This window comes from Micropterus salmoides, unplaced genomic scaffold, assembly GCF_014851395.1.
Source record: "Micropterus salmoides isolate LMB-PRFRI ecotype aquatic unplaced genomic scaffold, ASM1485139v1 Ms_hic_scaffold_10, whole genome shotgun sequence".
In the NCBI taxonomy this organism is placed as follows: domain Eukaryota; kingdom Metazoa; phylum Chordata; class Actinopteri; order Centrarchiformes; family Centrarchidae; genus Micropterus; species Micropterus salmoides.
The window spans coordinates 14488048-14515350 of record NW_024040041.1 but is presented as its reverse complement, the minus strand read 5'-3'; the positions used below and the strand labels follow the sequence as shown (position 1 = coordinate 14515350).

Here is a 27303-nt window from a genome sequence, read left to right as displayed (position 1 = left end):
TATTTTAAAGTCACAGTTAGTGCCCAGAGGTAAACGTTATCTTCCAGTAAATCTTAACCTGAAGAGCTGACTAAGAAGATGACATAGATGAAACCAGGATTAAATACTGACCAGGATTTCTGTGTATTTCTGAGCTTTTAACACATTTTACTGGTTTGTGTGGTGTGAGGTTTTTGTACAAGCAGTGAGTGGAGATGCAGCACTGTGACGCTTTCGACTACTGGGGTCGTGGGACTGAAGTCACAGTATCTACAGGTAAGACACATTTAAATTATATATTTACTCACTAGTTTATTTTTCTTTTATTAATATAAATATTGCTGGTGAAGAGGTTTACATTATGGTCTTATTTCAGTTCATACTCATGTTGGACAAACTAGAAAACAGAGCAGCCAGATGTTTTTAACGCAGCTGTTTCTTAGAAAGTGTTTGAAAAAGTTCTTGTTTGGCGTTATCGCTTAATGCAGGAGGTGGTTTGACTTGATCTTAAAATGTATTCAGCTGGATTAAAATTGCTGCTGATGAATGTCTGTATCTTTTTATTCACATTACTATACAACACAGTTTATTACTGTGAACAGTAATTATATACCGTACAGCACCATACCTGCATTTTGTTTTGTAAGAAGTTTCCCTTCAACATAGTAATATATATTTTCTTTGTGTGTTTAAATACGAACACTGAACAAAGACATAATGAAGTACATTGTGTTATATAGCATCGTATATAGTAGGCTATAGTATATAATTTAATTTGAAATACCACAGGGACAACTTTTATTAAAGGACTGTATGCATTTGCACTTAAGGTTTTTAGAGGAATCATTTCACATCAACTATCTGTAATTCTTCCCAAAACACTTTTAGGTATTTTAATTCACTGTTAAAAAAAAGCACAAAATCATCATCGGAAATAATTTAATATGTTAATTATTATTGTTATATATTATATTGACCCTTGATCCCACAAAGCAGCAGTTGTGGTTTTGAATGTTGGTGGAAGCAGTTGTTTTAACACGCTCAGCTCTGGTCTGTTTATCTGTGTGCTGAACACAAAAGCACAAATAATAAATGTGTTACTGTGGTAACACATTTATCATGGATAATGGATGATGATTTATATAATCTTTTATATTAACATTATTATTCAGTCTTTTTATTAGGTACTATAAAGTTTTTTTAACTTTTTAAGATCAAACCAGTGTTGTTTAAGAAAAGCTCACATATTTCATATTTACAGTAATGCTGATTTTGTAGTTTCACATGTTTCTAAAGATAAAATAAAGTATGTTTAATATTATACCCAAAGTGCTCAGCATTAATTGAATGTTTTAAACACTTTTTAAATTAGTTCACAATTTCATGCCGTGTTTCCGTCAACATTTTTTATGTGCATTTTGAAGTATCGCATTAGAAAAGGTTAATGGACACGGCAAAATAAAATTAAAAAATCCTTAATTTTGCCAAAAAATTTTTACGCTCGCTTGAGGTGATTTTTGCCTTTGTTGAAAAAGTGTAAATGCGCTAAATGAGAGATGGAAACACTGCTGAATAAGTTCTGACGTAGCAAACTTGTAACTGCACCGACTCTGTTCCCTTTGGTCCAGTGCAACTCTACACCCAAAGTGTACTTTCCAATGGGCCGTTACCACACATTAATAAGTGATTAATTACGTTTAATCAAAGAGTAGTGAATATGCAGTATTACATATTAGTGCCAGAGTATAAAAAATAACAAAATAATCAATAGGACATTATTTATTAGAATGTAGTATTCATTAAAATGATTTTTCTCTCTTTGCTTTCATCAGTCAAAGAGTTATCGGTGCTATCCTGCAGATGTTTTTACATTAGCCATTATATTATTTATATAAACATGATGTTGCTGCTCGGAAAGGGTAAAGATCATTTTATGTTTCAGCAGCAGCATTTTAATATTAATAATACTGATTAGATATATTATTGTCATGGTGATTACATGGTCATAAAGATAACAAAGGAGCATGTTATTCTCCTTACTAGTATTTGTAGTAAGAGTTTAGACAAGCTATTGATCATCTGTGTTCTTGCATTTGTATTTACATGTTTTGACACTTTCTCAGGAACACCCACACCACCAACACCACCCACTCTGTTCCCTTTGGTTCAGTGCCAACCTGGGTCTGGAGATAAAATCACTGTTGGTTGTTTTGCACGCGACTTCTACCCAAAGAGTCTTACATTCCAGTGGACCGATGCCAGTGGGAGAACCCTGACTTCTGAAAATTATCCTCCAGCTGAGAAAAACAACAAATATACAGGAGTCAGTTTGGTCAAAGTATCAAAATCTGACTGGGATTCAAGGAAGTCTTTTAAATGTTCTGTAAATCACAACGGATCTCCCACAAATCTGCAAGTGCAAAGTATGTGATTTTTCATTTTACTAATGCCTCTGATTTCTTATCAATATTTTCTCCTCATTCATCCTGATTTTATCAATGAATGTAGAACAATATTTATTCCCTCACATTTTCCTTTGTCTGCCTGAAACACACAGCACAATCATCTTATCACTTTGCAGTCAAATGATACAGAATACTATCGCAATAAATGACTATAACTGCTGTTTCCTTCACCTGTTCAGAGCCTCCTCCAAAAGTGACTTTGCTATCAGTGCCAAGTGAAGACACCCAGGCCCTGGTGTGCACGATTGAATGTGGTGATGGAAAACTTGACTCATTCAAGTGGAAAAAGAATGACGCAGAGTTGAACGACTACATTCAAAGTCCCATCCAAAGAACTGGAAACTTACATTCAGCTGTCAGTGTCCTGAAGGTCAACAATGCAGACTGGGACAGTAACGCTGTGTATACCTGTGAGGTGACTTACAGAGGAACACAATATAAAAAGAAGGCCTCAAAAGGTACAGTGCTACAAAGGTTATCACTAAATAGTGACATAAAGTAGTTTATGCTGGATCTTGACATAAATTACATGACATAAATGTGAAGTCCACAGTTTTTCTAAATGTTGCAAAATGCTTCTGACTATGTTGCTGTCTTTTGTGTAGCTCCTGTCACAGTGACTCTGAACCAACCCAGTGCCAAAAAAATTTTTAACAACAAACAGGCAAAGTTGGAGTGTATCATTACTGGACAGGACGAGACCATTGTTAGTGAAATTCAAATCACTTGGCAAATTAATGAACAAGATGTGACCAACAACATTGCTGAATCAACATCGTCCAGCGGCGTTCAGCACAGCAAAACCAGCATGATAACTCGTAGTCTGTCTGAGTGGCAGAGTGTCAACAAAGTGCGCTGTTCTGCTATTAGAGACGATATGACTCCAGTTATTCAAGATCTGACTGTCCACAAAGGAGGTATGTTACTGAGTGATGGAGACGGATTGGTAGAACACTAATCTGTAAGTCTGCTGAGGCTGCAACGCATAACATAAAGCATATATATGAACCTTGTTGGTAAACCAAGTATCTCTTCTAGAAGGAAAGAAGCCAAACGTGACAGTCCATGTCCTCCCAGAGGAGGACATAAACAAAGGAGCTGTGGTCTCTCTGGTGTGTCTGGTCTCTGGTCCTGTGCTGCAGGATTACTACGTCGCCTGGTCAGAAGGTACTGAAAATAAGGCCGGCATCTATATGGATGGCATTAACTTCCCCCCACAGAAGATCCAACATGGCTACTTAGTTACAAGTGTTTACACCACCACCAAGGAAAAGTGGGACAAGCACAACATGTTCTACTGCAACGTCTGGCCTGCTGGCACCAATGAGTCCATGAAAACATCACATGGAGTGTCTAAGGCCCAGGGTAACTCAATTGAATGTGATTAATAGTAGATTCAGCTTTGGTGGTATTTTGTGCTAACATGTTGCTCTGTCTCTGTGTGTACTCCGCCATGAATCTGTGCACTCTGTGATGTCATCAGTCTTTGTGATTGTAAAAATAAGTGTCAACATGTTAATTTAGTTTTGTTTGTCATCATATTGTGTTTCTGTCTTTGTCACATTGTCTAACAGCTTGAGAAGTGTGCTGACTGTTTCAAATAAATGTTGCATGGAGACACTTTTGTTACATGTTTATGAATGACTTAATTTTTTTTAAACACACTGAAAAGAAAGCACAAAGTCATAGTAGCATACTATATGTTCATATGGAGAAATGTCCACACATGATGTGATCAAACAGTGAATAATGCTCAATTCTAGTTTGAGCATTATTATTATGAGAAAAACGTAGACGTCTTTTCCTCTCTTTAAAAATGTTCATAAATGTGTTCGTAATCGTAATAAAAAAACTAGGGCTGACCCCGAATAGTCGATGTTTGGATGGGCAGAGTCTGATTCAATCGAAGCTTTGCAGCGAAACGAGGATCGTGCCATTTTGGCGATATGGGTGTGCTCAACCTCTGATTTTACATAGAACTATGAGTTTTCTCCCAGTAAATTAATAAACAGCCTATTACAATATACATTTACATGTTTAATGCTGTAAATAAACATGTAAAAAAATAAAACTTTCAATAAATGTTTTTAAAGTGTGTAAATAAATCCAAAATTGTAACCATAACCCTGGGTCATCAGTGCGCATGTGTAGGCGTAGCGTGTATGTGTGTGGTGGGCGAAGAGGAAGCTGCTTCACTGGTGTTGTGCCGAGTTGTCCGCACCTTGCGGGACTTTCTAAGCTGGCTTCTTGAAATAGACCTGCAAGGAAACGCGATGTGCATGCAGTTGTCGTCAGCACAGAATGCACGCGAAACTGCACAAGACCGGTGAATGACAGGCAAGCGAGAGAGAGAGAAAAGGATCTTCAAAAAGCCTCAGTTTAACTGGAAATTTACAGTGTAGTAGTTGAATGAATAGAGACTGCAGCTCTGCAGCTTCTCAAGATTAAAGAGGAGCTACCATGTGTAACCCCTTTTGTAAACCTTGGTTAACACACACATACACACACACCCCTCATCTAACCACCTCTTCTTAGATTCTCCTTCAGAGTCAAACCTGAGTTGGGCTCTGAGCTGCATAGAGGATGCCAATGAAGAGGATGAGTTCAGCAGTCTGTGGTCCACAACCTCCTCCTTCATATTCCTATTCATATTCTCTTTCTTCTATAGCATGATATTCAGCCTGGTCAAGGTAAACATGCAGGCCTTTTCAGCATTTCACTTATACAACAGACATTGTCAAGTAAAATAATGTGATATTACATTACAGGTTTATTGTGTTGATTTTGATGGAGACAATCACACAGTAAAGTGGTGTGAACGGTACCACTTCTTTCTCCCACTCTGTTCTGAACAAAGTTTAATGGCACAGCCACCCAGCATATTTTAAAATGCTGCACAGCACAAAGAAATAACAATTAACAGTTAATTGAATTAAACATTGCAAATACCTTATTTTAGTAACAAATAACACATAGTTACAGTGTCCTGGTGTTTCTGAAGATAATTTTTTTTTATGCAAGTACTTGAAAATTGTTATTGAAATGAACGAATCATCCAGTCCAGCCATTAATATTAATTGTTAAAGAACACCAGCCTGCAGCAAATCTGCTGAAGACACACAGATCATTTGGTCTTCAATTTTCCAGCTGGGTGAAACTCCAGATTGAATTTGACAAGTGTTCTAATTGTTTTGATTTTTATTTTTCAGATGAAGAAAAGATAAAGGATCATGTGGATGGACAGCATAGACGACTTTTACAGAGACTCTCAGTTGTATTTCATCTTTTTTTTTTTTAAACTTGGACATTATTGAAAATCTACTACACATTTACTAAAGTATGTGAAGTATGTGACATTTAAAATGATTAACTAAACACTGAAAATGGATTTCTGTAGAAAAATTAAAAATACAACTGCAATTCTTAACTGTTTAAATGAATATATTTGGTTTGTTGTCACATTATGATACAGAAGTTATTGATTACTTACATTTTAGTTTTATTAAAATGTGTTTGTGAAGTGTAGTATTAACTTGTCACTGATGTAAATAACACGCATGGTAGAAATAGATTCTATATGTTATTTTGCATTTTTTAGTTTGACTATAAATCCTTTTCATATTTGGTGATTCTGTTGATCATTTTTGAATTCATCACTAACTCAATAGATATGATACTTGCAAATACACTAGATGCAAATTGGAGAGACACACAAACATTAAAGGGAGTATGAATATAATCGATTGTGTGCTTGTGATAAACAAAGCATCTGTAGCATCTAAAAAAAACACCACATCAAATCAACATACTGTAAACATCTGTTATCAGTTAGAGTCTGAAGGATTTTCAATTTCCTGGAGTTTCTAAACATATCATCTTTAGAGAGTCACTTCCCTCTCTCTCTGCACCTCTGGGACTGCACCTGTAGCAGTGAAACTTTGTAGAAACTGTCAGAGCTACAAATAAACTTCCTCGAGTGAGAGAAACTCCTCTTTCACTGCATTTATTTGCATATCAGCATGTATCCAGGCAGGAAGTGGCTAACATGTGTACAGCAGGCACACATTCTCACAGTCAAAGGCAACACAAAAACTCTTCAGAAAAGTGTCATCATAACTCTTTTTCACAAATGTGAAATACCATGAAAAAGCAGGATAAATTGTACATACGTAGAATCGCTCATCAAATTATATTAAATTCAATACAGGACATGCAGGGAATAGACTAAACAAGGCAGACATCCCAAATGTTACTTAAGTAAAAGTATGTAAGGATAATCAGGAAAGTGTACTTACAGTTTTAAAAGTAAAAGTACTCAAAGCAGAAAGAAATATGTCCTCTGTGACTGTTCCTATTATATATTATGATTATTACTGTTCTAATCTTACTACTAAACTTACTAATTCATCAAGGTAAAAGCAGAATGTTTGTTGAGGTTAAATTATTTTTTATCAGACTGGAACTATGATTATTTTCATTATGGATTAATCCACTTAATTGTTTACTCCATTACGTGATTGTAAAAATTCTGAAGATAGTGAGAAACATTGTCACAATTGCCAAGTGACACCTCCACAATGCTTGTTGTGTCTGCCTAAATCTTAAAGTGATTAAAAATACAAATAAGAAAGTAAGTAGAAGTACAATGTGGCATGAAAAGAAAATACTGTCCACCACTGGTGGAGACTAAACAAGGCAGAAATATCATTTATGGTATAATTATATGTGTACTTACTGTATGTTGTTCGTTTTCTGTACAGAGTTGTCAGTTCATGGCTGATATAGAGATGGATAGTTTCATATTAGTGTTCTTGTTGGTATCTACAGCATCATGGCAGAACACTGCAGAATGAGATAGAAGTCTTTGAGCTCTTGCGTGATGAGTTTGGCCTCATTACTAATTTCTTTTAGTTATGTATGAGAACTCCCAACTGTCAGACTAAGGACAGGATCAAAACCTAAACGGTGGGGGCATTTTACACAAATGAATGAAGATACAACAGAGCAATATATGACAAAACGGCAGTTGCTGTTAAGGGGCGGAAACAACATATTGAAAGATTTAGAGAAAATACTGTATATATAATGCAATAATTATCATCTAATCATGTATTCCATTATTATATAAATACCCTCTTTCAACACAGAAGGGCCAACTCCTCAGGTCAAGACTCTGCTGTCTACTTACATCTGAAGGACAGAGGACACTCGTTTGAGGACCACCAGGTGCACATTTTAGACAGAGAAGATGGATGGTTTGAAAGAGGTGTCAAGGAAGCCATCTACACCAGGGTTGAGAAGCCGTCATTGAACAGGGGAGGGGGTCTACGCCACCACTTATCCCCCACTTACAATGCTGTCCTTTCATCACTTCCCAGGAAACTCAACAAACGTAACCTATTGGCCTCAGGTGAAGATACCAACGATGGTCGTTCAGTCTTGGCCACAGGTAGTCTCAACGACTGTAACGACTGTCGTCACAGCAACAAGGAACACTAACGAACCAGCGGTATCGATGACCCGGGATAACGACCCCACTGAGGTTAAATAGCTGAGTTTCCCTGCCAGTCAGTCAGAACTGAAGAAGTCCTTTGGATGAGGGACGAAACGTCTTCCAGTATCTTCAACCAAGTCCAGTTGCCCTTCATTTTAACCCTCGTTGGACCCTCTTTTGCTGTTTAATTTAACCATTTTAACCACAGCAAATTTGAAAGAAGCATACGATATATTATTATATTATATAGGTTAATTTGAATGTACATATGAAATTAGCTTTGCACTCCTCACCTACTTTTGATCAAGGGCCAGAATTTCTCTAAGCAGAAGCTGCGAGGGCGGGACTTCAATTTATTTATTTTTTATTTAGGCTTAATTAGCATATGCTACTAGTGTAAAAATGTTTTTTTTTCATTATAGCTGTGAAAAGACTCTTAGCCTACTTACTTAGAAATTGCTGTCAGACTTTCGCTGAGAAGGGTGTTCATTGAGGAGTGATGGCTGAAATTTATAATTGTGAATGTAACTGCAGGATGCAGTTCTGATTGGCAGGAAATGAAATCTCGACCAACCGCTTTTTACATAGTCTGTTGTTATGTAATTGCAACATTATTGTGCATGTAACACCTGTAGGCCTAGTTACCGGTGGTTACAGCAAATGAGGCTTAATTGGCCTACTACAGGTCACAGAAGTCTGGGGCAGATAAAGAAACTATTATTAGGGATTGGTCTTTTTCCATATCTATATGAGCAGTCATGATAGGAAGCTTTGAGGGAGGACTGTCTATGTCATGTACAGATATATCAGCATACAACAAATTTTAAGAATTGATAATTATTAGATGAGGTTCAAAATGATTAAGTTACTGTTTAAGGCAGGACCCTTTTTTCATGTAGATTTTGGTGTTTTTGTCTTCTTTTATTTTAATGAAAAAGAAACTTTTTGTTTGCATTTGAAGATTTCTTTTAAATAAGCCAAAACAAGCTAATCTGCATATTTAAACATGATATTTCAGGGGAAAAGCCTCTTGATGGAAACCATTAACTGGGGAAGTTCTGAGGTCATATGCTTTTTTATACTATTCATCTGCAGTGACTTGTCAAATATATGGCAAATAATTATGCCTAATTTGCATATCAATGTGGCGATTGTTTTGACATTATTAGACGCAAATTCTACTATATTAACTTGCAGAGTCTCCATTAAGTAGGCTACAGTACATTACCCTGTATGACCATGAAATATTGCCTTAGCTAAACTTCAGCTTACGTATTAGATAGTAGCCTAACTCATGAGTCGTGCCTGTCAGCAAGACACAAGTTAACTATATTTTGGCTAATTAGTGATAAACTCACTGGTAGTTTAGTCTTTTGTTCATCACCACTTACCTCCAGTCTATCCTCCACACAAGCCAAGGACACCACAACTGGGAGAGAAGCTGGGAGGAGCTGCTGCCTGCCTGTCTGTGTGTGCTGCCCTGCTGCGCAGAGACGAGAGAGAGAGAGACTAACCTGGTTTCGATTTTTTATTTATGAAATATATTTTGATGTCTACGTGTGCACGTGCTGCAATTGATTCATTTCTGTAATTCACTCTGTGTACTTTAGGTCCTTTAAACAAAAAAAAATACATCCTTCTTGAGAATGATATCAAGCTACTATGAACAAATGCACTTGATAAAATGTTTAATGTCAGGTTGTTAATGTGCAAGAGGGAGATTTTGGTTTAAGTTCCAGCTGGTCAATAGAAGTCAGAAAAGGGAGAGTAGACTACCATCTAGTGGCAAAATGCTTTAGGAGTCTTTAGTGATCCGTCACTTGGTCTTGATGCAGTAAAGAGAAATGCAATGTGACTGGAAATACAAAACACTATGTATGTGAGAGGATTACAAGATATTATTTTCCTGCCATATTTTTATGGCACTTGCTATTAAAATCAGTTGTAAAACACAACCACAAACAATAACCATTAACTCATTTATTTCTTTATCAACCTCATCCAAGTCATCTTGAACATGAAAGCTGTCCCAACATTCTTGCTCGTGGTAGGAAAACACCAAAGTCCATCACAGACTGATACACATAAAACAATTAACTCTCACAGTCACTATCTCTATGGTGGACAACAGTAATAAATTGTGATGGTTTTTTTTACATTGTCAATTTTGGTCAATATCTATGTGCTCATATTATTTTAACATAAATAAATGTACTGTAGAGGATGTATTTTTTTGCAATTCCCTACAGACAAATTCCATCATACAGTATCTTAGACATTCAATGAAACAGAGAGGCAGACACTTTATGAGTGGACTCCAATGACAACAAGGTCATTTGACCACTGTGGTTGTGTGATAAAATGTGACTATGAGCATTGGCATTTTCAGAAATATTCAGTAAACAGAATGTGCAGTGGACATTTAGAGGTGATATGACTCATTGTTCTCTTTCATACAACAGTAAAGCACAATAAACTCCTGTAAATCCACAAAATACAAATATAGTAAGTGGTTATTTTTGCAAAAAATACTACTACCAAATTTATGATGGTCTACATTAAAACCCTTTCACGTAATCTGCAGGTATGAACCGCTCAAAAATCGAGGTCTGAATTGAACCGTAAATTGGATGTATCATTATACCCCTACTTAGCACATGAAATGAAAGTGAAAGTGAGGATTCTGTCATGCCAATTGAAAGTAGTTGGCTTTATCATCCTAATCATCTCATCAATAACAATAAGATTTCACTATTAATAGTAGATTTGTCCCAGTCTGTGTTGACTGAACACTGTGGCTATCTTAAACTCACCTCAAGTTCATAAATCCTTAGGATGTCCGCAGTGCCTCTGCTGTCAAGGTTATCAGAAAGGAAGACCAACGAAATAATGAAAACTAGATGTGAAAAAACATTGTCATTAACTGAAATAAAAATTAAAACGAGGCTTTACAAAAAAAACGATAACTAACTAAAACTATATTGTAAGTTTGCACTAACTAACTAAAAGTAACTAAAATGAAAATGTTAAATTCCTTAGTTTTCATCTTTTTATTTATTTCATAGGACCAAAGCCTACATTTCGAGTGGATATGAAGCTGGGGGAACTGACGTTGCGGGCAGTTGGTCTTGCCGGACCAGCAGTTTAGAGGTGCACGGGTGATTAGCAAATTAACAAACTCCGATAGGAACCTGTTGGTGAGGCGCGGGTGTGTTATGCTTTTCTCCTCCGCGTGAAGAGCTGGCACTCTGAGCACCGTGTGGCCGGCCTGCCACGATTGCTTTATCCATCAAGAGATCAGCGTAGCGGCTGGCGACCGCTGATAGGAGGAGAGCCCCCTGTAACATTATGGGGAGGCTAACTTTGCCAGGAGACCCAGGTAGGGATCGTCTGCGTAGTTGGTGGGATGTGAACATGTTTTCTATTATCTTTTATACATAGCCTACATGTGTACAAATAAATATAAATGCAACAACGGTACAGAGCTTTGTTTAGTTTAGGTTGCAGGTATAGTGAGTCACTGTCTTAGTGGTTTTCTTTTCCTTGTTCTGTTCTGATGGTCTGGCTTAATACTCATCCTGCATGTTTGGGAGGAAGTTGCCTCTTGCCCATTGATTGTGAGCTCCCCTTGCGCTGGGTTAACTGTCTGCTGGTCATTATATTTACAGCATGTCAGCCAGTGTGTGTTTTATAGTCTCATTCATATCTTAGCCAACCTGTCTCTTTGTGCTTTTATAGCATCTATTTAGAATCTAGAATCTATTTTTTGATAAATATGGGTTTACATTTTAATATAGCCTAACTGCTTTCCAGTCACACTGAAGGTAAGTAACCTTCAGCGTGCTAGGGACCTGTTGTTTGTGGCTCCAAAGGGTGCCTCCACTACCTTCCAATTTTTAGCTGTCCATTTATTGTTTTTCACCTATTTAACCAAGAATGATAGCGCTAGAGACTGATGTAATTGATTTCCTGGGACCACTGGGTAGTAGGATTAGGGTACTTTGCTCTAAGGGTTTTCTGTATGTAGGTTTTAAATTTTACCGTAGATGTAGCATGTGCTTCATATATTTGTAGCATTTATTTAGACAATGTGTTAGTATACACACACTAATAAAATAAATAAATAAATACACACACACACACACACACATACATATATACATATATACACACATACACACACATATCTCACATCAACAACATCGTGCAGCGACACAGACTAAAACTAAAACTAATAACTAAACTAAAACTAAGCATTTTCAAAAAATAAAAACTAAACTAGCAAATTCACGTTAAAAACTAATTAAAACTAAACTGAAATTGAATACAAAAAGTCAAAATGAAATAAAAACTAATGAAAAATCCCAAACTATAATAACCTTGCTGCTGTCTTGCCTGTCTGTGAGACCTTCTGCATAGGGCAATCAGTTGTGTATTATTGCCAAGCTTGCAGTACTATAGTTTGCATATGTTCTGCATCTGCAATCATAGAAACACATACACGCAAATGTATGTAGATTAGTTTTCAACTTGGGCCTTCACAGAAAAACAATGAATCAATTAGGCTACTTGTTTGAAGCAGGACGGCTGGCTATATGGCAAATAGAAAACAGTTTTTATCTGGGACATGGACCACTGCATTGACACAGTGTTATGATGATTTCAGTCAGGTAATAAATAGCTCAAGGAGTTATAATAAGTTCATAACAGCATTTCACACAGTCTACAGTAAAAAATAAGATCACTCTCTAGATCACTGCCAATAATTCAAGTATCAAAAACAATCTGTGACAGTTGTAAATTGCTTCTTTTCATTTTAAAATTTCATCCACTGTGAAGTGTTGTTGACTCCTATAGAAGCAACATGGGTTTTTTTATTTGTTTGTTTTTTTATCCACCATATGTCTGATTAGCAAGCCAGCAATTGACTGCAGGTACACAGTCTCTAACACACAGGCAGGTTTATTTATTCTGTACCGCTGAGGGAGGAAGAAACCCTTAACTTGCTTTTAATAATGAAGCCAAAACATTCCAGTATGGTTCTTTATAATGCCTTTAACTCAAGTATTTCAAATCTATACAGTATAAAAAGCACTAAGTCCAAATTCTCTTAAATAATTCAAAGTGAAATATACCAACCCTAATGCTGAGATATGCAGATTCTTAGGGTGCTTTCACACCTGCCTCATTTAGTTCGGTTGAATCGTATTAGAGTTAATTTCCCCCCCTTGGTGTGGTTCGTTTGGGCAGGTGTGAATGCAACAGTCGCACTCAGGTGCGCACCAAAAGCGGACCAAACAAGCGGTACGATTTCAAACGAACAAACCACAGGATTTTATGATAGCAGAGATGTGATCTGTGCATTATTTACAAAGCTAAACCACTAATAAATCCATCTGCTGACCGCGACATGTGTTCAGCGATCTTATAATTGATTTGTATAAGCCGCTATGTTTATGAAAATCATTTGGTAACGTAAACTTGTAAGTGCGGGTATTTCCCTGATTAATAGGTAAAAATATGTTTTTTTTAAAAAGGAGGGCAAATAGCACTACGTTTACCCTGTCAGTTCATTAAGTCTATAAAACATTTGTGACAGCGATAACTACTAATCATGCTGAAATTATTACTTTGTGAGCTCTTTGCGATACAGATCAGAAACATTAAAGTGCTGCATAAACTTCTGTCAGTCACCGGAGTTTGATTTCCCCATGTGGGTCCTGATGATGCAGGATGACAATTGCCAAAGCTGTCCAATCAACAAGCTACCTGTAAGTTTGTATAACGTCATGGTTACTTGTCTTGGTTCATTTGTAAAACTGCAGTGTGAACATGAACCGGACCAGAACTGAAATACAACAGTGTATAATTTTTTTCACTTGGTCTGGATCAAATGAACCAAACTATAGGTGTAAAAGCACCCTTAGATAATGTAGTGTCACTAATTAATCACTTTGATCCTACATCATCATCAAATGCTGCTTTTTTCAAATACAATATCTTATAATTTATCTGACTCACCTGTACAATAGCTTCTCTTGCCAGTCAGGTGATTACGGGCATGGTGAAATTCCTTCAGCAGCTGTCTCTATAGTCCTTAATGGGCACACAGAAAAAGAACACCAACTTTTTATTAGGTTACAAATTGTAAATATGTAATGTAAATATTTCTCACAAACAGGTGATATGGGCAGAGTTTAATGTTGTGAGAAATAGTTTGTAAGACTTAGTTACCAGTTTATTAATTACATAATTAATTTTTAATTAAAATTAACTGTCTGGCAAAGATTTCAGTCACTTGTATACGGTAACGTTACTTTTTAGCCAACGATAGTTGATGTTTGCATAACTTTAACAGTAACGTACGTTAACTGGCCTGCCTCCACATAACGTTACTGACGCGGTCATACCAGTGTGTATATATATATATATATATATATATATATATATATGTGTGTGTGTGCGTTTGTGTGTTACAATTTCCTGAAAAAAGCTGGTAATACAAAAATCATTTAGTGACAGTTCACGTTTTCATAAAGAATACAATAATAATAATAATAAATACACGTCAGCCAAAAAATAGAGAATTGAAACAAATAAATAAATAACAAATAATCTGTAAAAAAAACAAAACAAAAAAAAAAAAACTATAAACAATATAAAAGTACACAGCCTGAGTATCAGACAATAAAAATCAGTTAAATTAATTATAAAGTTAAATTTGATAAATATTGAATACATTTTGATGCTGATTTACCATCTAATCCAGAAATACAGTCTTTATACATTTTTAAGTCAAGTTTAAAAACATTGAAAGAGTTTTGTTCATCATAAATTTAGATTTATGAATAAAGACTTTTCCAAGCAAAATTAATAAATTTACTATATATTATATGGAGGAGTTTGAGTCAGAAAAATGAAAGATGTCAATATTAGATAAATGTATGTTTGAGCCAAAGTGTCCATTAATAAAACACTGTATATGATTCCACAGAGTAGAGCTATGTGAAAAGCTATAGAATAAATGGTCTAGCGTTTCTGTTTTCAGAGAGCAGAAGCTGCATTTTTCATCTACAATGATATTTCTTTTACTTTGTTTGTAATTAAAAATCTATGTGGGTTACTCCATGCTCTATTCCAATTAATATTTTCATACAAGGGGGTCCATTTGTACCTGGAGGCAGGGATAGATTTTGCACCTAAAAGGTTTTTAATTACTTTGTTGTTGACTTTTCTGTCTAGAAAAGATAGACCATTAATTGAAACACTGCTGGAGAAAATGCATCAATTTGATCCAAATCTTTCTCATCTCTAAGTAGGGTGATGATCCCATGGGGTATAGCTCTGGTTACAATATCAAATTCTTTTCTTGGAGGACGGAATTTAGATTTATGAGTGAAGTTGTCACAAGTTAAAATTTGATTTGAGTTATTTAATAATTGGGATACCGGTAGCATGTCATGTTTAAACCAGCTTTGTATAAAGAGAGTCTTGTTTCTTTGTATGATGTTCATGTTGTTCCAGATAAAACATTTGTGAGGGGAGAAATTGTGTTTGTACAAAAGTGACCAACAAGTTAGAGCAGTTTATGGAAGTTTGACAATTTGACTGGCAGTCTGTTGATTGTTGGAGTATGGGCACAGAAGCAAGAATGTGATTTCAAAGTTTTTCAAAGATAAAGTTTGGAACAATGTTCCACAAACTGTATGTCCAATTTTATTAGTCAAGATGTTTTTCCTGATTTTATGGGCCTTCTTCCTCCATATAAAGTTATATAATAGTTTGTCTAGATTGGCACATTGTAACTTAGGTATTTCTATTGATGTAAATAAATATACTGCTCATGAGAGACCTTCTGCTTTAGAAAGAAGAACCTTTCCATACGTAGATATATCTCTTGCAAACCAAGAGTCAAACTTTTTATTAATAGGGTCGTGTAGTAGAGAGATAACTCTCTGTCATCAACTTGTGATTATGACTGATTTTTATTCCAAGATCAGTTACTAAATTCTTTATATTTATCTCACATATTTGACCCCAATGCTTATTTTTAAGAGAAAACCACTCACATTTTGATAGATTTAGATTCAAGCCTGAGCTTTCAGAAAATTGGTTTACAACATTTACTGCAACTCCTATTTGGGATTCATTTTTTAGAAACAGGGTTGTGTCATCAGCCCGCTGTGAGATTTTTATTTATCTTTCATTTAATGGAATTCCTTTGAATGAACTCTTGTGAATTAAATCACAGAGAATTTGAGCTACAATAAAAAATAGAAGAGGCGAGGTGGGGCAGCCTTGGAGGTTCCATTAGCCAATTTAACACAACTGTTTCCTCCCATGTACAGAGTTTTTACAGCATTAATAAAATTCTTACCAATTCAAAAAAGTTTAAGGTGTCAATAATAAATTTGTGGCTTACCATGTCAAAAGCTTTTTGAAAGTCACATAAAGTGTTCATGTAGAAAGCATTTGTATTCTATCAGATCCAAAACTAAGCAAATGTTATTGGCTTCATCTTTAATGAAACCAGATTAGCATTCATCAATTAAAGTGTGTAATTTAGATTTGAGACGTTTGCTAACACAATCTTATAGTCATTATTTAGCATTGTAATGGGTCTCCAATTTTCTCTTTGTGAGGTTTTGGAATAAGTGTTATGACACCTTGCCTCAGAGAAGGAGGAAGATCCCCTCTGTACAGAGATTCTTTGAAGACAGCAAGAAGAAATTTGCCTAATGGCCCAGAGAAACATTTATACATCTCAGAGGTCAGACCATCACAGCCTGGTGATTTATTGTTCTTTAATTGAGTTATTCCATAATTAATGTCCTCAAGAGTTATGTCCTAACAGCAGATTATATATTCTTCATCCTTAAGTTTTTCATAAAAAGCACTTATATAGTTTGATATTTCTTTATTGTCCTCGCTAATCTTATTCTTTCCTTCTTATAGGATTGATATTATTTCTTCTTTTTTCCATGTTTAAAGAAATATCTGCAGTTTTTCTCTTCTTGTTCCATACAATTCTACGTGACCTTATAAAATACGTGGCGGTGTTGCAGTGCTATGGCACAAAAAGTATGACCAGCTGGTTAACGTGGTCAGACTGGACGTTGACTGGGCTATAGGAATTGAGTTCAGCCGTGGTGGAAGAAAATTCATCTTTCTGTGCATCTATGCACCTTATGAGAGTTCCCAGAATGAAGATGAATATCTTTGCGGGTTGGCATGTGTCATGTCTTTTATTCAGGATAATGCTTCCACCTGCTTTTTTATTGGAGGTAATATGAATGCTGATGTTTCTGACAGTAGCTCTTTATTTGCCAATCACTTAATGCAGTTTTGTTCTGATAATGGTTTGATTCTATCTTATATACTTTTGCCTGATAATGGCTACATTTACATCAGTGAGGCGTGGCACACAACTTCATGGTTAGACCATTGCATCTGTACAGCTGATGCACATGACTCCTTAGAGACTCTAAGGATTAATTATTAATTTGCCACGACTGATCATGTGCCGTTTTCTTTCTCTCTAAATCTGGGCTATTTACCTACCCTTTTGTCTGTGAACAATGACATGCAGGTGGGTAAAATAGAGTATGAATATAGAATATGAAGTATATTGTGTACAGTCTGACACTTTGTTGAGTAACATCGACTTACCGAAAGACACGTCTGCATGCTGTGATATTAACTGTAAGAACCTGCAACATGGTACTGAGTTGTGTTCCTTGTACAACAGTATTGTAGAGTCCATTCTTGCCTCAAGCAGGCCTCTGTATAAGACCAAGATGTATAAAGCTAAACCAGGATGGAATGAACATGTTGAAGAGCTTCATGCTGACATGTTCTATTTCATATAGGCTTCGCCCTCTAAGGCTGCGCGGCACTGAGAATTTTAGTTTACACCCACCCACAGCGTGGGCCTCTCCTTCGTCCGCACCTTGTATATATTCAACCGTGAGACCTAGCCTTTGGTTCCCTATTTTCTTCAGCAATGACGACTCTTTCCTTCCGTGGGTCCCCCAGCCACTCCCCTCTTCCCCCATTCCAACCTTCCATCGACCCTGGCCTTCACGGGGGTGATTCCAGCCTCGAGGGGGCTCTCTCTGGCAATGTTTCCATCCCGCTGTCCGCCGCCACCTCCCTGCCATCTATTGCTGGCCTCGTCAGAGAGCTCCCCACCATTATGCAGCGGGCCTCCGCCCGCTGCCACATGCTCGTCCCCCTGGCCCCTATGTTCTCGCCCATAGCCAGCCGGCTAAGCGGGACCCGGTCTGGCCGCGCTTCCCTCCGATTAAGACGTACCAGGTCGGCACTACGGATCCCAAGGTTCTCCGGGCCCCAGTCTCCACCTACGTTCCCATCACTAAGGTGGAGGGCTTCACAGATCTGGTTTTTCCCCCAGTCCCTACCCTGGAGCCCGCCCTCACCACCTTCTCCGGGGTTAAACCACGCCAGGTGGTGCCCGGACGGCGCCCCGTCCTGGCCTCACAGGCAGCACTGTGGTTAGGCCGCATCGCCGACAAAGCATCCTCCTTCACCAAGCTGGCGGCTAACTCCACCACCATAACGGAAGAGGAGAAAGAGGAGATTAGCAAAGGAGCTAGCGTGCAGCTCACCGATTGCGCCGCCTCAGCTGTCACCGCTGCCCGGATGGCCGTCTGGCAGACCCAGATCCACCAGATCCTGTGGCTCCAGCAGTCTGTCGTCCCAGAGGCCACGAGGAAGGAGCTGGCTGAGGCCCTGGAGAGCCCGGAAGGGCTTTTTGGGCCTCAGTTCTGGTCCCTTGACGACACCGCGAGGTCCGGAGCTCAGGAAGCTGAGATCATCAGACAGCATGTGGGATGGGCTCGTCCTCCTTCTCGTCTTCCCCGCCCCCCAGCTCTTCAGCAGGACCGACGCGACCGGCAGAGAGACCGCCAGCGCCATGGCCGGCCTGAGGCTGCTGCGGGTTCAGCTCCCTATGTTCCCGTCTTGCTCCGTCGGCGCCTGCTCCACTGGAGCTGCACCGCGCTCCCAAGGCTCCGGCTTTGGCCTGCTCATGGCTTCTCTTCATGGCCACCAGAGCGCCTCATCAGCAGGTCTGGCCACTTTCAGAGTGCTACTCAGAGTGGCTCGCTTCCTGCCCGATGGACAGATGGATGGACAGCCTGATCCACTGGGGTCACAGACTGCAGTTCGCCTCCCAGACTGCAGTTCAGCTGGACGAAATTATTTGACATCCATTTTTTAACTTCACAAAGGTAGTTGTTAAGTGAACTCAGCATTCCAGGGTCTGTGGATCTGACGGGCAAGTATATTTGTGTGTCATCAGCATAAATATGAAAAGAAATGCCATGTTTCTGGATAATATGTCCAAGGGGAAGCAGATACAAGGAAAACAAAATGGGTCCTAAGACCGACCCGTGAGGCACACCATAGTTAACTGGACAGAACTAAGAGACATAGTTGTTTACAGACACACAAAACTTCTTACTTGACAGGTAGGATGAAAACCATTCTAGGGCAGTACCAGAGATCCCGACCCAGTGCCTCAGTCTGTCTAACATGATTTTGTGATCAATGGTGTCAAAAGCAGCGCTAAGGTCAAGGAGTACAAGGACTGAGCACATACCTTCATCAGCAGACATTAAAAGGTCATTGGTGACTTTAAGCAGGGCAGTCTCAGTGCTGTGGTACTTCCTGAAACCAACCTGAAACTTTTCAAATAATTTGTTATTTTCCAGTACAGTGAGCAGCTGTTTGGGCACAATTCTTTCTAGAATCTTTGCAATAAAAGGCAGTTTTGAAATTGGTCTAAAATTTTGTGGGAGGGAGGGATCTAAACCAGGTTTCTTTAAAAGTGGGTTCACGCAAGCTGTTTTAAAATAATCAGGGACACAACCAGTAGATAGGGAGCTGTTGAAAAGAGAGATCAAATGGGGCCCAAAAGAATCTATTACTTTCAGTAAAAACTTTGTAGGTATTATGTCAAGTGGGCTGGAGGACACTCTCATTTGTGATACTGTTTTCAAAAGCTCAGACAAATTGATGGGATAAAACTGGTTAAAAGTCTCTTGTTGCTGGTGAGGGACCTCTGAGTAAGAGGCCATGGGGGTAATAGAGGCTCTGATTGACACCACCTCATTGGTAAAATAAGATAAAAACAATTCACAGTCATCATTACTTCCAGCAGAGGCACAAGGAGGGGTTGGGTTTACCAGCTGATCCACAGTCTTAAACAGAAACCTGGGATTGTGTTTATGTGTAGTAATGAGTTCAGGAAAATAGTGTGTTCTCGCATCCTTAACCATGTTATTGTATTTAATTAATAAATCCTTCAGACTGAGGTAATGGACTTGGAGACTGGATTTTTTCCATCTGCGCTCTGCTTTCCTGCTTTTTAGGCTGCGAATGCTGTCATTTATCCAGGGTTGCTTACTAGCTTTAGACGCAGGCCTAACCTTTAGAGGAGCAGTAATATTTAGTGACGACAAGCAGATATGATTGAAGTGATCAACCAGATTGTTGGTGTTGGAATCAGACAGGTGTTGGCTTTGGCTCTGAAAGAATGGACAAAACTTTGAAACACTTTGTTCATTAAAGATGCAAGAACACACGGAGCTTGGTGAGGCGGCATGAGTAACAGGCGAATTGCAGCTAAAAACAATACATCTGTGGTCAGATTTGGTCATGTCCACTAATTCCACAAAGGAAATGCTGACACCCAGGGTAAAAACCAAGTCCAGTGTATAACCATGGTTATGGGTTTGCCCTTTGACATGTTGTTTGAAGTTAAAAGAAGCGGCCATATTTAAAACGTCAGTTGCATTAACATTGGTGGGGTCATCAACATGAATATTAAAATTGCCACAAAGAACAATTCTGTCATAATTTAAAACCAGAGTAGATAAAAATTCAGGAAGTTCTGATAAAAATCCTCCAGGCAGTTTTGGGGGGCGATAAATTATAACAAATATGATAGGTTGCAGCCCTCCAACTTTAAGAGTGAGAACTTCAAAGGAGTTAAATTCATCACAGCGTACTTGATGACATTTTAAATATTTCCTATACACGCTCACTAGCCCACCACCACGAACACTGACCCCCACTGACTAAAACAATCATAATCAGGATTCAGTTAAGGTAAAATCATTTAAGATAAAAGTCTTACTTGACAGAAATCTCACATTGAAAAGAGACATTTTAAATGAGTTTGTTCTGGGTGCTGGAGTTGGTGCAGTCCTAATCCTTAAGAGATTACTGTTATTTCTGTGTGGGATGTTCACATTTCGGTTTACTGGTCTATGCATGATGATGACAGGAATAGAAGTCTTTGGAACAACGCTGGTAGGAGACGGCTTTACATGCCAGCAGTTATTTGTGGCAGTGAGGCAGAGATCTGTTCAGTGACCGGTGGTGTGTCCAGGTGTGCTGCATGAATGATTAGTCATTTACGCAAGTCATGTGTGGACCGCACCACATGCTGTATGTGAGCAGCTAACATTTCTGAGCCCCGTTTGTTTGGGTGAAGAAAATATTAAAATTATCCACATAACACACACGGTGAGCCCTGCAGGCTGACTGGAGGTCAGTCGTGGAGGCCAAGGAGTCTACTGAAGTGGCCAGCACCACGACCAACAGTGGGAATGGAACCAGAGATTAAAACGGACTTTCCACACTGCTTTAAAAAGTTAAAAAGACGGTTAAAACCTGTTTTTGTCAGCTCAGACTGCTGAAGAGCTGTGTCATTTCTTCCCACATGGACTATCACTCTTGTGATGGAGGATGGGAGCGATGGCATTAGGTCCTGGAGTTTTTTTTAAATGTCAGCCGTGGTGGCACCGGGGAAGCAGTGAGTGGTAGCGTTAAAGAACCAATTATTAGTGTGGTTGGGGAGAAAAGAGGACGATGTGCGGAGGAGAGGCAGCCCCATCCGAGCCTCTCTTGCAGCCACGGACCACCACTTCAGCCCACGTTGACTGATGCTTCGGAGTCCAGCAGGAGAAAAGCCTGGGAAGGCTGGAGGGGTCCCATAACACGGTGTACTGGATGTTAGCGGTTGCGCTAAGAGAAACAATCTGTTTGGCTTGTACTGAAGCCACATCCATAAAGCCAGTCAGCAGGGAATCTTCCTCTTTGAGTTCCTCTGAAAGTCGTCGGATGTCTTCCATAAGGTCAGCAATCTTTTTGTTCGCTTTCTTAAGGAGTGTGCAGTCCTCATGATCTCGGCTAGCATAGCCGGAGCTTTGTTGTGGTCAGTAGCGTTGATAGCGGTCGGGCATCAGGGTCCTGTTTTACCTGGACGACCTGCTGCTGCTGGCGCCGTCACGGGACGAAGCAGTAGTGCTGACAGCCCAGTTAGTCGCACACCTGTCTTACCTGGGCTTCAAGAGTGCTCCTCTTTCCTCCCGGAGACTCACCTACCTCAGCGTGGTACTGGACTTCTCTCTCCGGAGAGCCCGGCTCTCTCAGGAGAGGGTGGATGCTTTGATGGAGCTGCTCCACCGTGTTGTCCCTCCAGCGGCAGTGGCGGCTCTGTCGGTCATGACGCTTCTGGGCCTCATGTCGGCGGCTCATGTGGTGGTCCCCCTGGGAGGCTGCAGCGGTGGTTCATCCCTCTGCGTGTCGACCTGGTGAGACAGAGACGGTGCCTCGTCTCCGTTCCCCTGTCTGACCTACTGTCAGGACCCCCTCTCTCTCTCTGGGCAGGGTCACGTCCCATATCTCGGTCTTCACAGACGCCTCCCTGATGGGCTGGGACGGCACCTTCCTTTCTCAGGTGGTGGGTTGTCTGTGGCAGGTCCGCAGGCCTCCCCACATAAACGTGCTGGAGCTCCTCACGGTGTGGAAGGTGATCCGACATTTCTCCCCTCTGCTGCAGGACCAGTTCGTGCTGGTCCGCACCGACACCAGGGCCGAAGCGGCCTACATAAACCGCCAGGGCTGGGTGCGCTCGGCACAGCTCCTGGGTCTGGCCAGGAGGCTGCTCATGTGGGCACACACTCACCTGCTGTCCACCATAGCAGAATACATCCCTGGCGTGCTGAACAGAGGGGCGGACATCATGTCGATGGGAGGCCCTTGCCCAGACAAGTGGCGCCTTCATCTCGATTTGGTGGACCAGATCTGGATCCGGTTCGGCAGGGCAGAACTTATCTGTGTGCCCTTTGGTTTTCACTGAGCCCGCGGGACTTTCCCCCGCTGGGGGTGGACGCCTTCGATCACCCCCTTTGGCCTCCCCGGCTGCTGTATGCTTTTCCGCCAGTGCGGCTGATCCCCTGCAGTTTTCAACCTTGGCGTTGATTCTGGTGGCCCTGGAGCGCACCTGTCTCCAGCGGTCGCTGGCGGGGAAGCTGTGGAAACTCCCCTGGAGGGGGGACGCTCTCTCTCAGGCAGAAGGTGCTATCAGGTGTTACCTGATCCTCGGCCAGCATCTCTGGGTCTGGCTGCTGAGAGGTGACGCCTGGAAGGCTTAGGCCTCTCCAGTGAGGTGGTTCGCACCATCCAAGGGTCGAGAGCCGCCTCCACTCAGTCCTCTTACTCCTCTAATTGGTCAGCTTTCCAACGCTGGTGTCTGGACCCGATCGCCTGTCCGCTGCCGGTGGTGCTTTTGTTCCTCCAGCTGCTCGTGGACAGGGGGCTTGCGTTCAGTATGGTTAAAACCTACACTGCCACCATTTTGTCCTGTCACGAGGGCTTTGGGGACAGGACTGTGTTCTCCCACCCCCTGGTGAAGCGTTTCCTTACGGGAGTGCGGTGGCGCAGGCCGGTGATGCGGCCTGTTGCCCCACAGTGGGATTTGGCGCTGGTTTTACGTGCATTAAATCAAGCCCCGTTTGAGCATTTGGAGACAGCGGACCTGAGATTCCTTTCGGCTAAGGTCGCCTTGCTCCTGGCTCTGACGTTGGCCAAGAGGGACAGCGATCTGGCTGCCCTCTCTGTGGCTCCATTGTGTCTCAGGATTCAGGGCGACGGCTGCTCGGCTGTTCTGTGCCCTAACCCGGTGTTCATGCCTAAAAACACTGCGAGCTCCTTTCGGTCGCGGGTCATCACCCTCCCTGCACGGCGGCCTCCTGGTCGTCCCCATGCTCTTTTGTCCATTTCTACCTGCGGGATGTCTCCCGTTTCTCTCTGACTCAGTCAGTACTGAGTGTTATCACTGAGTGATTCTCCTTGTGAGTGTGTGGTGCGCCCTCTCCCACGGGACGGTGTGGGGGTGGGTGGCCACTGCTTACGTGGCCCTGCCTTGTGAGCAGCTGATGTGGTTGCTGTCGTGACCCCGACTGCGTCTGTACAGCTGCGGGGCCCCCCCACCGAGTTTCCCGGCTTACGCGTGGGTCAGCCCTCCCATGCCGCCTCCCATGCCACGCCATTGCTGCTCACGCACACGCCGACACCAATGCCGTGGTCAGTGGGTGACTGGATGGCTCATTATGGCTCTGGGCAGGTGAGTTGTGCTTGGTGGTATCGTATGGGCCAGTGAGGCGTTGACTCATCCTGCTTCACCTCTACCCCAATAGCGATAGCCTTAGAGGGCAAAGCCTATACGAAATAGAAGAGGGGTTACGTACTGTAACCCGGATTCTATGAGTATAGGCGCTGCCCTCTAAGTTGAAGGCCTCACTGGACCTTGGTTCTCAGTGCTGAAGAAAAGGCATTTGGGAGCCAAAGGCTGGGTCTCATCGTTGTGTATATATACAAGTTGCGGACGTAGGAGAGGCCCACGCTGTGGGTGGGCATAGACTAAAATTCTCAGGCGCGCGGAAGGGGTAAACCCAATAGCGATAGCCTTACAGGGCTGCGCCTATACTCATAGAATCTGGATTACAGTACTTAACCCCTGGTCCTTTATAAGAAACTGACAAATGAAAATATGGTGAGATCTAACTCACTTGTAAGGAAACTGAAAAACAATAGTTGCGTTCAGTCTCTCGGGCTGAACAGAGGTTAGGACCCAAATGCAGACACGGAGACAAAAACTGGAGAGTTGGTGAGGTTTATTAGCAGAAACTTACAGGTGTGGTTAGGTGTGAGCAGTCCCAAAAATACAAAGTCCAACGAAAGTAACTAAATCCATGAGAAACACTGGAAACAATAGAAACACTGGAAACATCCAAAGGAACATCTAAAATGAACTCGCCATGAGTGAAAGACAGACAACCACTCAAATACACAGGTGAGTGAGAACCTAATTACACACAGGTGAAACCACTAAAGGCCCATTTATACCTTACATTTACACATACGCCATAGGCTACGCACATAGCCATGTATTTATAGTTGTGCGTATTCTCAGTTACACCCCCAAACGCTAGTCAGCAGTATCGCTACAGCGTCCACTGTGCTGACTTTTGCCGGCCAAGCAGGCTAACTTATGGTTTAGCGCTCCGCTAACATAAGTGGGGGCAAAATTGTATACGTGCAGCTGATGTAGCCTATTCAAATGTTACTGACCGAATGGATCACATTCTGATAGAAAAACTAGTCATTTCGCTCGGGTTGCAACGGTCAAATATATTGATTCACTATTTTACAGCCGCCATTTTGGCTGCTAGTAAATGTTACTTCAAAGCGCGGGTTACTTCCAGTCAGCTTGGAGGCATTGCGATGCTACCCGGCCAACCAATTAGAGCTAACGGTCCGCGTCGACTCGACGTGTAGTTACATTTTTGAGGAGGTGCACGTCGGGCTACGGTATAGCCTCTGTGTAACCCCGTAGCCTACGCCATCACCTATTTGACGTAGAAATATAAATTGCACTTGAAACAATCAAGGACAGGCAGGAAGTACACTAGGGCAGACTAACTACAAACTAAAACAGGAAGTAATATGTGGTGTACAATATATGTGCATTTGACTCATAACAGTTTAAAATAGCACTGTAGCAGCAGGACAGAGGGTCAGTTATCCTCCTAATGGGAGAGCAGTGATTGATGGTTATGTAGGGACTGAACCCTTCTATAGAATTTGACCTCTATCCACTTGTTTTGTTACCTCAGAATAGCACTGTACCCTTATATGGGTTGGAGCTTTATTTTGCAGACTCAAACCCTTCTATGGTATCTAACAGATACCTACACATATCCTATATAAGCTATGTTTGATGTACAGAGAGACAGAGTGGTCATCGGGCTGGGTCACTCTCCAAGCTGCTGCAGAGCTTGTAATTGATGCTGAACTCCTTGATGTAATGAGATGTGAAACTTATGATCAAGAACAGTGTCAAGCAGATTTCTTCTCAACACATTATTGTTCGGACACCACAAAAGCTAACTGAAACACTCTAGAAACAGACTAGAAACAGTGAAACAAGACTAGAAAACACTAATGAACTCATAAGTAAACCTGACTAATAAACAAATGACCAAAGTAGGCCTAACACATACTACAGAGAAAAGCGAACACAAGGGCAGGGAATGAACATAGAAACAAACACAGAACACACCTAACCAACCCAAACCCATGACAACAATAGTCCTAATGAATTCTGGAAAGAAATCAAAAGAATGAATAACTGTAAAACATGTTTACCAACTGTTACGCCCGGTCTAGGGGCCCAAACGCAACATCTTCCCCAAGTCCCAAGGAGCCACATGAGCACAACGTAGACTATTAGCAAACAAGAAATAGTGAATTTATTTATAACAGATGAAAACAAGTAAGGTCAAACTAGGTTACTTCAGGGTGAGCCAAGGCCAACATAACAAACAAAAAAACACCTCTAACTAGAAATCAGAACTAACCTGTCAAACAAAAATCAACCACAAGCAACTGACCTCCCTGACTATAATAAACAAGAGAAAAAGAAGACAACAGAATTGGCGGCCCACCCCTACTTAAACAAGCTCAGACTGTGGCCTGTTGGGAGAGGAGGAGGATGCCAAGATGCCCACGCGCGCCCAGCCACCGCCATCTTCTCCGCTTAAGTAGCAAGCTATCAGGAAGCACCCAATCATCTGCCATGAGCTGGAATCCACCAATCCCTCTGATTTTGTGGCACAGACCTATTTACATAATAAACAGAACAGGTAGCAATAACACTGGACCTAGGCATATTGTAAAGCTCATAACTTACGGCCACAGTCGTAACACCAACGAATGCTGATGGTGTAAGCAGTCCCGAAATTACTCCGTTGTGGCAGAAACACTATTATGAGCTGTTCAACTGTGTTAAAAGTAACTCCTTTGCAGTGGGCAATATTGATAATGAGGAAGATGTGACTGTCTCCCCACAAGAAGTCTATGATGCAATTATGTTGCTAAAAGATAATAAGGCATGCAGTATAGATAAGATTTCTGCCTAACATTTAAAATTTTATCCAAGGTCTTGGAGAGGACCTTACTAAATAAGCTGGAACAGACCTTTGACAATCA

At 40.7% G+C, this 27303-nt stretch overlaps 2 gene segments (V, D, J or C); one reads left to right on the top strand and one right to left on the bottom strand.

The window, feature by feature from the left end:
* Positions 1-27303, bottom strand: part of LOC119917602 — a 160350-nt gene that overhangs the window by 85197 nt on the left and 47850 nt on the right.
* LOC119887390 lies at positions 178-4062 on the top strand. The segment is given in 5 exon segments: positions 178-255; positions 2103-2402; positions 2624-2902; positions 3050-3361; positions 3483-4062. Coding segments are annotated over 5 exon segments (1302 nt in total).